The following is a 14082-nucleotide window of genomic DNA, read 5'->3' on the forward strand; positions in this document are numbered from 1 at the left end:
TGCTCTATGCATTTGTTGAGAGATGAAGCATTTCAAGATGGTTAAGCGCTTGATTTTGTTTGTAAATCAATTCTGAAAATTTTATACTCTTCAAACCGTTGAAATTTCATTTTAAATTTAGTGAAAAATGTTAGGTTTTAGCTGTACCTAAATCTTAAGCTAATGAAAAAGGTTTGGCATTTAAATATGTAGAAATTTACTGTCACATATAAACTAAACAGACATGCCAATCATCAAAACTGAACACTTTGTGAATGGTCTATGCATATACAATTACTGTCATAAATGACTCACAATATAATAGGATATCTTTGAAAGATATAATCTTGATGTAGAACAGGCATCATATTTATTATCTTTTGCCCTCTCAAGCCTGCCTCATTGCTCCTATACCCACCTCCCCAATTTGTCTTATTATCACTTGTTCTTGTCATTGAATTCCCCTGGTCTTAAATTTGACTCTTTTAAGGACCCTTTTTTGTCATCTATATTTTTTGGATAACTTTAAAAAAAAAAATTGTTTTCGAAATTCAATTTCATGTTTATTGATAAAAAACTAATCGCATGACATCTATCTTCATAGGGAGAGCAGTACCAGTTATTTTGGCCAGAGAGGTCAGAATTTGTTCGAATGGCAGCCAGATTTGGGGCCACAATTATTCCTTTTGCAGCAGTTGGAGAGGATGATATTGCTGAGGTGACATTTTGAAGATAAAGTTAAATTTGTGTATTTTTCTTTTTTTCCCTATCTTGTAGTATGTAATTTTGCAATGCAGCTCATTTTTCTAGTAACTATAACCTCTGTAAACTTTCCTTTTGTGTTCTTTAATTTGTTTCTTATTGTCTTATATATGTAATGGTGAATAAATTGAAGTGAGAATTGAGATAGTTAGGCACAAAGAGAACAGATAAAATGCCAATGAATACATTGATATAAAGATGAACATCACCACATAATGTGAACAAATCCAGTCACATCAGGTAAATGAATACAAGTATTTGGTGTAAGTGAATCTACTTTTAATAAGGGTAAATATTTTATATAAATAAGCCGAAGGAACAAGCCCCACAATTACATTAATAGATGTGTATCATGCCAACACAACTTTTCTATTGAAAAAAGGGACATTCCCAATCTCTTCAAAAAATTGAACTAAGAGCATGGATTCTTTTTAAAATGGTTGCAAGACAGGCAGCATGCTTTTGAAATTTGCATGAGTTTATTATCGGTCTTTATATAATGCCTCTATACCATAGCAAATTCTACAATGCAAAACCATTTTTTAAATCCACGAGCCTCAATGCAATTGCATTTGTAGGTGTCCCCTTTGTGAAAGAGGATTTAACAACTAAATAACATTATTAAAATATTAAATAAGATAAGTAATAGCACAATATTATTTAATTACAGTATAGATAAATAATATAAAAATATAAAAATAAATAAATATCATAGATTTGATAATCATACAAAGATCAAAATACAATCCATATAATCAATGAAATTAAGGGTCAATTAAATAAACGCTTATTGAAGAAAGATGACTATCAATATGCTAAGAAATAGTTGATGGTTATGGGAATATCATTATGGATATGGTGTAAGGTGAATGGCACTAAAAAGATGGAAATACTTCAAGATGATCGATGGAGAGGAGAGAACATCGAATATTAGGAAATCGTTTATAGAGAATATTATCAATCCTTTCACCTTTATTGTTGAGAATATATTTAGAGATTGATTTCTGGATATCGATGAAGACCCTTAAATTAACTAGTCTTAATTATATCATTGAGAAGACATTGATAAATGATGCCAAAAGTGAATAATAAATTTCTGTTAACCACACTTTCAAGCTAACGATAATATATAGGATCAAGTAACAGCAATAGAATTAGTGAGAAGCCACATAAGCTTAAGCGGTTAAAAGGATTTGTTTAGTAAAATCAATAATGAGTAAGGAAAAATTAATATTTATCAACTAATCAATATGAAAGGCTTTATTGCCACACACGCACACACACGCACACACACACACACACACACGCACACACACACGCGCACACGCACACGCACACGCACACGCACACGCACACGCACACGCACACGCACACGCACACGCACACGCACACACGCACGCACACACACACACGAATTTGCCTAAGGGCAAAATTCACCGAGGAACTAAGAACTCAAATACAAGCACAATTGTAGCACGCGCACACACACACACACACACACAAGAATTTGCCTAAGGGCAAAAATCACCGAGGAACTAAGAACTCAAATACAAGCACAATTGTAGACCAAAAATGGATATGATCAATTAATCAGAGTATGTCCGAATACATTGCTCTGTTCAGAATGTGATATTCAAACACACTAAGAGTGCCTGTATATAAAGGCCTCTCAAGAAGCACCTAGAATGTCTCTAAAAACAACTAGGAGATAAGACAACTAAGCACCTTATCCAACATTCTAGATGAATGGATAAGAATGACAAAATGTCATATGTGTGTAGAAGATTCTTGTGTTGTAGACAACATGTGCTTAAAAGAGGTGCGGACCCTTGTGATGTCAACATGACAACTCACAAGAGTGTACAAACTCCTAAGTGTCTCACAAATAAAATAATGCAAATTAAATAAATAATGCATTAACCTAAGTAAAATTAAGTAAGTGTAATAAGTAAATACTTATTTACACCAACACCTCCCCTTAAGTGCAACTTAGGGGAATGCCCTTAAGCTTACGAACTAGGATGAAGATGCATAATGGGTCCCGGCTACTAGGCCATATTAGGTACCCATGTACATAATAAAAATGCAAATCTCTCATAAAGCGGGGAAAGAGGGAAAACCTCATGGGGAAAACCCTCCCCCAAAAAGAGAGATAATTAAGGATGCATCAATGGATGGAGTAATCAAAACCCCCCCATTACGACATACATCCAGTATATACAAAAGAGAAGGAGAAGGAGAAAACCTCTTAAGAGGAAAAAGTAGACACCCCCCCCCTAATGTATGATTTAGCACTTGGTAGCCACTTGCCAATTTAGGGCCTATTTCTGAAAGTAGTATTTCTATCCACAATACTTATAATGTGATTGCAGATCCAGAAAGTAGACAAAAAAAATATGCACTTTAAAAAAAACGGAACCTGATTTAGAGTCCAGATTAGCTCGTACTAAGCATTTTAAGTGGTAAATTTCGAGATTTTGGAGTTGCAGAAAAATTTAGAAACAAAGATCTCAAACCACCTGCACCAATGTGTAGATCACGAAATCCTACCCCAAAACAAAAAAAATTGCTCGCAAAAAAGAGTCCTTATGAGGACGATATCACTGTTTGAAAATCATTGCTGCTGTTATTTTTTTTGAATCGCCACCGCGCCTCCAAAAAACAAATGGCTCCAGATTTTGCCTCAGATGTTCGATTTGGATGAAACAAAATCCGATCTGAGAGTTTTTGGACCGTCTGAATGTGATGCAAATATCAGATTTACACCAACAAGCTTCAATCTTCCCCTGCACAAAATCTCTCCTATGGCCCTATGGCCAAAATTTTTTTTCAAAAAATGATGCAAATCTGAAAAAATAGTAGAGATGCAGATGAAAAAAAAAAGCAGATCTAAGAATTAAATGTACAGATCTGAAATGATCATACCAATTTTACAAATCGGTCCTTCAAGTGCCGGTTTGCAAAATTTTTTTGCCTCACAATCAACTTTGGCCTAGGGTAGGCAGCTTTATAGCCGATTTTCACCGAATCAGCGTTCCAGATGCAATGGTGAGGTCAGATCTGGCACTGGACACTCCCAATTTTTGGGATACTCCAGAGTCGGGCTGCGGTGATGATGTAATAACCTTAATAGGTTATAACTTCTTCAAACACCAAAAAATCTTTATACTTCAGTTGTTTGACATTTCGTCAAACACTTTGCAAGCAAGGGTCATCTGACTGATATAACTTTTCAGATTGCTGCAGTGATTCTTGTTTGGATTTGCCTTAAAGAGAATGCTTACAAAAGACTCCAAATTGTTTAAACAATGTCCTAACATAAATATGCAACTAATTTTGGCAATAGTGAATGCATATATGAGTTCTAATCATGAAAATGATCACCTACAGCCAACTGGTATTTTAACAAACAGTTGGTATGCAAGCTAACTGGCTGATAAAAAATGATATATTAATGCTCAAAGACAACTATTAATTACCAGCAATTGTATCTCCTTGATTGAGAATGAGTATCCAATAAAATATTCATACTAAGTTAGCCAAGACTCTTGGCATTTACAAAGATATAAAAATATGATGATTGCAGGTAAAGTAATATGCACCTACAGCTGCCAATGAAAACTAATGCAATACTAAATATCTAACTTCAATACTCCCCTACAACAGTACACTATTCACATGCATGATTAAATACAGCTAAAGCCATGGATTGCTGATACCATTGTGAGAAATGTAAAAATGAATGATGTATCTATTAATGAATGATAGGTCTGATATGAAATGACAATTACAACAGCATTCTATAGTGAAAGGCAACTATGAAAATACACATCAGACCTGGCATATGAAGTCACCTTAGAGAATAGATGTATTGCAATACCACTGAACAGAAAATAACCTCCTCAAGTGCCCAAGTCGTGCCTCTCTAGCTGCCGCCCCTGATTGTAGACGGCTGTAATAAATTACTTCAATGCTACCCCTTCTGCTTTGCTTTTTTCCGATCTGCTTTTTCCACTTGCTTTTTCCGGATTTCTTTTTTTCGTTTTGCTTTTTTGAACTGTTTTTTTCAGATCCACTTTTTTTGAACTGCTTTTTCGGACCCGCTTTTTCGAACTGGTTTTATTTTTCGAATTGCTTTTTTCGGAGCTTATTTTTCGGACTGCTTTTTCGACCTGCTTTTTCGATTCTGCTTTTTCGGCCCTGCTAAAATTGCTTCCTGAAATGCTGAAAATGGCCTTAGGCCCAATGATGCCCTAGCTGAAGTGACTGAAGTATCACCTCCAAATGTGCAACCCTTCAGAAGATATTTCACTTCCTCAGTTATGCTAATCCAAGGGAGTTTTCATTCTCAAAGATCGATTGACTATCTGAAACCACTTGGCTCCAGAATAGACTATGTGACTGAATCACAATTTGATGTTAAGAGAGAAATAAACAACTGGATGATTAGAATGAAGCCCGGGGTGCCTATTTATTCTTTTTCTCCACTTTCTCCAGAAACTTCTAGAACATTAATTTATTTTATCTATTAGTGACTTTATAAAAAATATTTAATAATTCAAGTCACTTTATTAAATTAATTAAATATAAAGTTACCTTTTAATATTTATTTATTTGATAACTTTATAAATAATTAACTTAATATCACTTATTTATTTAATTAAAATAATTTATCAGTCATCCTCATAAAATATTCATTATTTTGGACAACTTAATTAATTTAATTAATTAAATCAAATTGCCTCCAAAATGGGGACATGACAGTCCGCCCTTCCTGAAATTGCTTGTCCCCAAGCAATGGCTGAACAATAAACCAATCAATCTGCCTGGATCCCAAATGTAGTCATGAACTATACTACTGTCAATTAACACAGGCTCCTGTAATATCCTCTGCAATATAACCAAGAGGAATCCATAATCAAACTAACAATTACAGCTCAACCAAACTCCAAAATCACAACTGCCAACACAGTAAATACGATCAATGCATCCCACTGGCCTATATGGAATGTACAATCCAACTTTGCAACAATGGTGAATGCTCCCGAATGAAACTATACCAAGTATGGAGAATCCACACATTGTACAACTCCTGCAGTCAACACAACTCTGCAGATCACCGACCATTGTCTCATAACCATAACTCCCATGCACTGCTGATGGTGAAAAGACATCACAAGATAAACAGCAAGAAATGGAACTCAAACCAAATTTGCCTGCCATCAACTCCTCAACACAAGGATCAAATGCTAACTGATGTACATACCCTGCAGTATAATGTTGATAAAAAGAACCAACCTCAGTCAACAACTCACCATGAACAAGTGATACAACCCACTGTGACTGATCACCAGCTAAGTCAGGAGATGTCATAGCCAAAGGAGTAGAATCAATAACAACAACCGTTGAAGCATCACTCCCAAACTCTTGCTCTAAGTCATGTATTATCAAGCTGTCAACCACAGAATCTATCACCATGTCATGCCCATCACAACTCTCATCCCGAGGCCTCAAACCGTCCCATAACTGATGACAAGCACTAGGAACCAAAGTACATCTCTGTATCATCATCTCATCAACATGGTCATCAAAGGTGAATTGATGAGCATACCTCACAGTGTAATGCCGATAGAATGCGCCAATCTCAGTCAGTGACTCAGACTGCAATCCAGATGAAACTAACTGCAATCGATCATTAACCATGTTGGAACTGACTACTACCTCCGAAGATATCACCAAGGGAGTATTACTAGCAGGAACCATGCCAACTGCCGGCTCACCAACATCACACATGATCTTTGATACAACATCTCTAGTCTCTGTGCCATCAGTACTAGAGGTCACCACTATGTCAGGCATACCACAACAATCTGCTACAACACCCAACTCAACTGAACCTGACTCTAGTGGGAACGAACCCGATATGCCAATGTTAGTATCAAGGATGGATGCATCCCCATCTCCACTGTCTTTGACAATCTCGACCATGGACATCCTCGGATCACCAAACACCACAGCTTGTGACTGTACAGAATCTGGTAAAGACTGCTGTCGCTCTAACTCTACGGTCACCTTAGCCAAATGAAATTGTGACTCCTCGAAAGCCAACTGTGTACTCTCAAGAATCTCAGAAGTCACCTCGAGCTGTTGAGTAAGCTCACTCACCTTATCTTCCTTGGCCAATAATGCATCGTATGCTGTACTCCCCCACTCCATAAGATAATCTCTGTCGGCTACCAACTGCATATAATTCTGTCTCAGAATCCAGATAGCCTCCCATAAAGAGTGGAACTCTGTCAAGGAAAGATAACTGCCTCCCTGCTCATCACTAGTAGGAGAAGCCCATCCATAAACTGCTAACAACTGACAAGGAGCATCGAAATGTTGGCAAGCGATAGCAATGTCTTGCTCACTAACTCTCAATTGACTAGACACATGATGGCACTGGCTAGACTGTCTCCTACCAACCTCCTCTGACGCACTGTCTAAAGGAGTATCCTCAAGGTTACTGGTCTCTAGAGTATTACCATCCATATCCTGCGAATCAACTCCAAAGCTCATATCGACATACGGAGTATCAAAAGCTATAGCACCGCTATCCAACTCCTCTGTACCAAAAGAAATTGCCAAGGAAACTAAGTCTTCAAAACTGCCCATTGCATCCCCCTGGATGTCATCAATGCCAATATGATCTTGGGACTCATCTATACACACTGCCAAATATGAAAGATCATCAACACATTCCAGCAAGAATGATCGACTGGATATATGAACAAAGCCCAACACCGGTGTATAAAAACTAATACCAACATCGGACAAGCTGCTGGTGCAAGAAAAGACAACACCGTGCAATCTGCTAATCAAATCCATGATAGCACCCAAACAATCACTGCTACCAAAAAGTGTTAAAGATCTCTAGTCAACTGAATCCCAAACGCCAATATAACAATCTCGAGTCCATGTCCGTAAACTAGAATCAGCTGGTAACTCAAGCAAACTCCTCACCTGAGTAATATGACCAATACCAACTAACTCCACATACCTTTTTGACATTGTCCCTGTATCTTGGATGTGAATGCAAGATGAACTCACAACATTATCAACGACCACATATGATTTACGTGCCGCAGAAAGCTGAGTATCAGTAGTGCAAGATGGAACTAAACTCAACTCCATGCCATGCTTATCCCCATGTCTCTCCCAATCCTGTAATGCCAATGGAGTATTCACCAAAGAAGCTCGAGTGTCCTCAAGCTCGAGTGTATTGAATTAAATTTTTAGGTATCGTAGTTGGTCTATACATTCTTATCATTGATAACATTGACTTGCATACTGCATGGTACAACTTTTTGACTTGGAACTCGATCGAGTAATTATTTTGTTTCCTAGTAGTCATCAAGATATTAATTAATTTACGGAGCATTGTGGAGCCTCTTCCTTACTCCTAATACTAGATTATTGCTTCCTAGTCAACACTTCATTCACTAGTTCCCTTCTGCAATTTGAACTTTCTCAGTCTTGCAAATGATCTATGAAGATAATTGGTATGGTTGTGGCAATTTTTAGGTAGTTCAAAAAGCGATGACAAAGGAAAAAAAAATGAAAATATTAGGTGTAAATCTGAGTAATATCTCCCTCTGCAAGTATTACTTCCACATCACGAAGTACGAAAAGGTGCATATAATCGATATCATGCATTCACAATTCTAGTGGCCCTGCTAGCTAAAATGGGGATAAAACTAGTGTAAATTGCTTTGTTTCTTTCATCAGTCCATTTTATATTTTACTCTATGTGTCGAGATTTTCAGGTGACATCTGTCGGTATCCCTTACTCAATTTGAACCCAAATTGTTTGGTCAAACATTTTCATGTACTTTAAGAATTTAATGTTTATGCCTCAAAGTGATTTTCAAGCATTAATAACTTTTATGGTACTTTCCCATTGTTGAATGCTCATCTATATCCATCTTGTACAATGTATTTTCCAGATTTACAAGATGAAATTGTGATGCAGCAAATATACTATGTTGAGTGTCAAATCTTCATATCTAACATTGCAATTGATATAGGCCTCTATAAGAAAATCGCAAGTGCATTAAAATTGCACAGATTTTGACTATATGTAATTCAGATGACTGCAACAGTATGAGTCTCTATTCTTTTCTAGCGTACTCACCGCAGAGAAATTTTCTAACACTTCTAAAGGGATTATGAGGATGTATTAACTAGATGAAGGTACTATAGTCTGGCCTCCCCTTCTTCAAATTGCCCTCTCTTCCAATTTTGTATTAGTACTAAGAAATAGAAGACACCGCCATATGTTAATAATGATCTTTGTTTAGGTTGAACGAACAGAACTCCACGCATACCTTCCCTATATTCCTTATCATGCACTATCCTTCGGTGGTGATTAGTTTCAGTGTGTCCCTCGCTTTATGTGCCTATGTGATGTGTTGACCCAAGGTTGTATATTTAAAATCAGATATGTAGAAGTCTACATGCTTCTGACATATATACTATTTCCTTGCTGCGGGATCAGCATTGAATTTATTATACTTTAAACCAGTTTTCTCCTTCTTGTTCATGCAAAAATTCTCATTTTACTCTAAGGATGATTCAACCATCTCACATTTGCAAAAGTTTATTGTTGTCCAATCGATATTCTTATAAAATAATATGTCTGGTGGTGTCGACTGTATAGGGTGATAGACTTATCATTGTAGTTGATCATAGAAATATATATTTCTCTTCGTGCTTTAGGTCTTGCCCATAATATTGCCTCTTATAACATTTGCAGACAGGCTCTGATACCATGCTATAGTAACTAAGATCATTTTTGCAAATGTATAATCATGGCCATTGTAATTGATGATTTCCAAATGCAGATTCAGATCTCATATAAATATGAGAGGAGACATGTCTCTATAGTTAATCACCATTTAGTTAATAAATAACTATATGTATAACTCACCTTTAAACATATATAATATTAATATATTAACCATATATGTAATATAATATAATATTATTATATTATTATATAATAATAATAATATATAATGCATAATATATATAATATATATTATATTACATATATATATATATATATATATATATATATATATATATATATATATATATATATATATATATATATATATATATATAAAAGATACTTAAGGGTAATTCATCATGAATGAGGTACCTCTAATAAAATCAATCCGATAGAGGCTACAACAAAGTCATGTCTTGTAGAGACATGTGGTGGTGAAACAATTACATTCAAGAACTTCATAACACAATAGTCTCTTTTGATCATAAGAGCCCAATTAGTTAAGTAATTTATGAATACATAGACGTCTATATATACACACTTATCAATAATATGAGACGTAAAACAATGTTCATATAAACCATGAATACAAATACTCAATGTAATGAGTATATCAGTTTGACTGATGCTATACTTCAACAACCTCAACCCGAATGGATATTCAAAGGGAGTCGAGCCACATCAGTCCTAGCAAAAAAATTGATTCTTTTTATATTTTCTCTGTTAAGCAAGAAAAGACTTGTGTACTAATTATGCCTTAGCATAGCATCTGATGGAGCTACTGTACCATTCAAGGCAGTGAAACCCTTTGGGTATGGATGTCATACAAGTGACTAGAGGAGCTTAATGAGACATAGGAATTGCGGATGAAGATTATTTACTTTTAAAGCAAGGTCATCAATTTATTTATTGATTTTATAATATCATAAATATTGTGTGGGAATTTCTGAATACACCTTTGCATGACAATGGTCCATATAGTTTGTTTGGTGCAAGTATCATTTAGAGGACTTGTGAGCATCTATGCAATATACATCTTTGACTTTTTTTGTTTTTTTCTGTTTTCTGTTTTGTATTGTTTTATAGAAATAATCATAGTTCAATATTTCATCAAAACTCAAGATACCCAGATGGTGAAATTACATTTCAATGAAATATCAACCATACACATTTTCTGATTACAAAAAATACTAACAAATAGCAGAAAACCAGAAAACTAGCATCATACACCCTAGACACCACCTCCAAGGGAATTTGAAGGAATATGAAAGTGCAGACCTGAATGCCACCAAACAGCAACAAGACATCCTCAAATCCCAACCTCTCTTCTTCATCGAACTCCACACCCTTAGACAGGCTGAACGGCCAGCAAAGGATAGTGTTACCAACAAGAAATAGATAGATTCTGCTACCAAATATGCACCTCTTCATTCTTCCCTCCTAGGTATGTGCATTGAAGATTTATGCTGAAAACTAAAGTATCAATTCATTGTGATTCCTAAGTGAAGTCACTAATCAATTCATTACATTAGATCTTTCACTAAGGAAGCAAATGTCCTTTGTGATGGTTTTTGTCCTCACAAAGCAAAGGAGTGAAGTTCAATCTAAACAGGTCTATTTTTGAAATATCAACCAAGCACATTGAGAAATGAGTTCTCGAGCATTGTAAATTGTATCCCTTTGGAATTTCTTGCTTACCAAGTTCTCATTTTAGCATGTGTGGTCTCCCTCTTATATTTCCACTTTTCATGTGTATTAATGGCATCCCCATATCAAATTGGACCTCCACTCCAAATTTGAACCCCCATTGGGCGGTCAAGGACAATTGGGTGGTTCAAGGGGAACTTTTCCCTTGACCTAAGAGTTGCTCCTAACCTTGAGAATTGGCCCCACATTTGAATTGGGCACAATTATTTTGTTTTAGAGGAATTTTTAAATCCTCATGGGCCTCCTTCGAGTTTTGTGCCACAAAATTGGTAGGAGAGGTGTATAAACAAGGCTAGACCCCTCATTTTGGGATCACATTTTAAAATCCATTTGCCTCATGAACGAGCAAGTGATCAAGCATTCAAGAAGCAAAGAATCATTCAAGTATTTTTAGCTTTCAAGGCATTTCATCCCACCATATCCTTCATGCAAGCATGTCTTTAATGATTTCCTTTTAGATTTTTGTGAATTCATGCTATTGTGTCAACACTTGTGATCACATTTCAGGAGCATTACATCATCAAGTTATTAGACATCTTTTTTCTCAGATCTGTTGTCTTGCATTTTGTCACCACAAAATGTTGGTAATAGCACAAAACTTTTTCAAGCTAGTTTCGCGTTTCTCTAAGCTTGAATTTGATATTTAATTGCTTAATGTTGATCAATCCATCCATTTCAATTCGTATATCAAATCTTTTTACTGTAGGCCTATGTCAAGTCTTTTTCATTTTTCTTTTTGTTGGGCCTTTACTTGATTTTGAAGCCTTCATCGTCCGTTCTTTGCTTTTCAGTTTGCACTTTTTGGTTTTTAGTCCTTTGGTTTAGCTCATGTCATGCCTTTCGCTTTTCCCTTTGATTCGGTTTAACCTAGAGCTCAATCGGAGTTGTCAATCAAGAGATATGCCCATTTTGGTGCCTCAAAAGTGAACCTTTTTGGTGCAACAACATGAATTAAAAATATAATGTTATATTTTTAATTTGACTTTCACTTTTTCATAAATATAACTAGAGCTCAATCGGAGTTGTCAGTCAAGAGATATGCCCATTTTAGTGCCTCAAAAGTGGACCTTTTTGATGCAACAACACAAATTAAAAATATGATGTGATATTTGACTTTCACTTTTTGATAAATATAACTTAAGTTCACTTTTTGCTATGTTTTTAAGTTACTTTAACTTTAAATTTTTAACTTAAAGTGACTATAGTGCACTTTATGTTATAATTTTAAGTTGAGTTACTTTTCAATTTTTCACTTAAAGTAACTATATAACTATATAGTTCCAATTTAATTTTTGATTTTTAAATAAAATGCTTATTTAAATGTTACTATTTAAATGATATTTATATGTTATGTTTTTAAATATGAAAGATAAATATTATTTATGACCCATTTAGTAACATTTTTATAAATTTAAATGTTTAAATGACTTTAAGTTATCAAAAGTGGACATTTTATATGCAATTACATGAAGTGGACATTTTACATGTCATTGCATATAAAGTTCAACTTAGTGGACCTTTTTGATGTCACTGCATCAAAAGTTAAGTTTTTATGTCTTTGCATCAAAAATGTGAGATGTGACTTAAAATGTGTAATTGCATCTAAAAGTTCCGATCTTGCTTCCTTGCACATTTAAAAATATGCTATTAACCAAAAAATGATCGATCTACCTTATTTACACATTTTAAAACATGCTATTGCATCTAAAAGGTTCGATTTTAAACTAAAGCATGTTTTAATATGTGTATTGGCCTCCAAAAAGTCTGATTTTGAAGAAATGCATGTCTTTGCCCTCCAACAACCCGATTTTGATCATAAATGGAGATTTTCTTGATGGATTTGCATGAAATCGTTTCCATTGGAGGCGTTTTTTTATTGGCATTGAGTTTTTTTGCATTCAAAATGGATCTAATAAGCTCAAAAACGTTTTTGGAAGCTCAAATCTAGGGCACATTTTCAAAGAAATCAGCAAATAACTCCATTTTTGATCCATGTTTTTGCTTCAATCCAAATCGATTTGGCTCTATTTGGTGATTGCATTGCATGTTGGTGCATGATTTGAGTTTTAAACACCAAATTGATTTGGTCATCCACCATGGTGAAAAACAATTTTTTTTGCTGAAAACGTCCGAAGCACATGTATTTCAAAACATTGGGTATTGGAGCAATTTTAGAGCACGTTTTGGCATCTTTTAACAACTATTCCTTGTTTGCTGCCCTTTCCCATTTGAATTTGTAAAAGGTTGAAAGATTCAAACGTTTTTGGAGAATTTTTTAATATTGGGGCATCTTTCTGCTTCATTTTTGGCACTTGATCCTCATATAATAGGACTTCTTCTTTCTTGCTATTTAATTTGTGCTTATCTTGCTGATTTTATGCACATAATTGCTTGATGATTGCTACTTGTTGAAATCTGTGCCATGGAAAGTGCATTTTTCCTTAACAAATGAAAATTTTGTTCATTTTCATGTTTTTGGTTCTTTCCCAAGTTCCAATTTCGAATTTGAGTGTTAAAGTGTATTGCATATTGGCATGCTTGAGTCACTTTCCAAAGGTAGTTTTTCTTTTTGTTTTTTGTGTTTTGTGTTTGATTGCCGGTTTTCTCCACTTTGGAGAAGTCATAAGTTCTTTCCCAAAAACTTCTTGTTGGTTCACTTCATGCGAAAGTATCATCACATTCCACATTCCGTTTTCTGTATCACAACACCTCACCTCTCATTCAACGAATGTGATTACATGTTTTCCATCTCATTCACCATTCGCACATGCATGTAATCTCATTTTTCGCTTCCATTTTCA

The 14082-nt window shown here is 35.1% G+C and overlaps 2 protein-coding genes across 7 annotated transcripts in view; one reads left to right on the forward strand and one right to left on the reverse strand.

The window, feature by feature from the left end:
• LOC149539561 (uncharacterized) overlaps positions 1-14082 on the reverse strand; it is a 250070-nt gene that overhangs the window by 152589 nt on the left and 83399 nt on the right. The window lies entirely within an intron of this gene.
• The window catches only part of PES1 (Esterase/lipase/thioesterase family protein), a 201828-nt gene that overhangs the window by 115261 nt on the left and 72485 nt on the right, over positions 1-14082 (forward strand). The window contains exon 12 of one of the 2 annotated variants that reach the window (XR_016356257.1): positions 584-727. Coding sequence is in view for 1 of the 2 variants with exons in the window: in XM_089800790.1 (XP_089656916.1) it covers positions 584-697 (114 nt within the window). In the remaining variant the exon portion in view is untranslated. The remainder of the gene's footprint in view (positions 1-583; positions 728-14082) is intronic. The other variant, XM_089800790.1, reaches the window with a different exon arrangement.

Source organism: Cupressus sempervirens, chromosome 9, assembly GCF_028749045.1.
Source record: "Cupressus sempervirens isolate cs-2001-9-10 chromosome 9, ASM2874904v1, whole genome shotgun sequence".
NCBI lineage: Eukaryota > Viridiplantae > Streptophyta > Pinopsida > Cupressales > Cupressaceae > Cupressus > Cupressus sempervirens.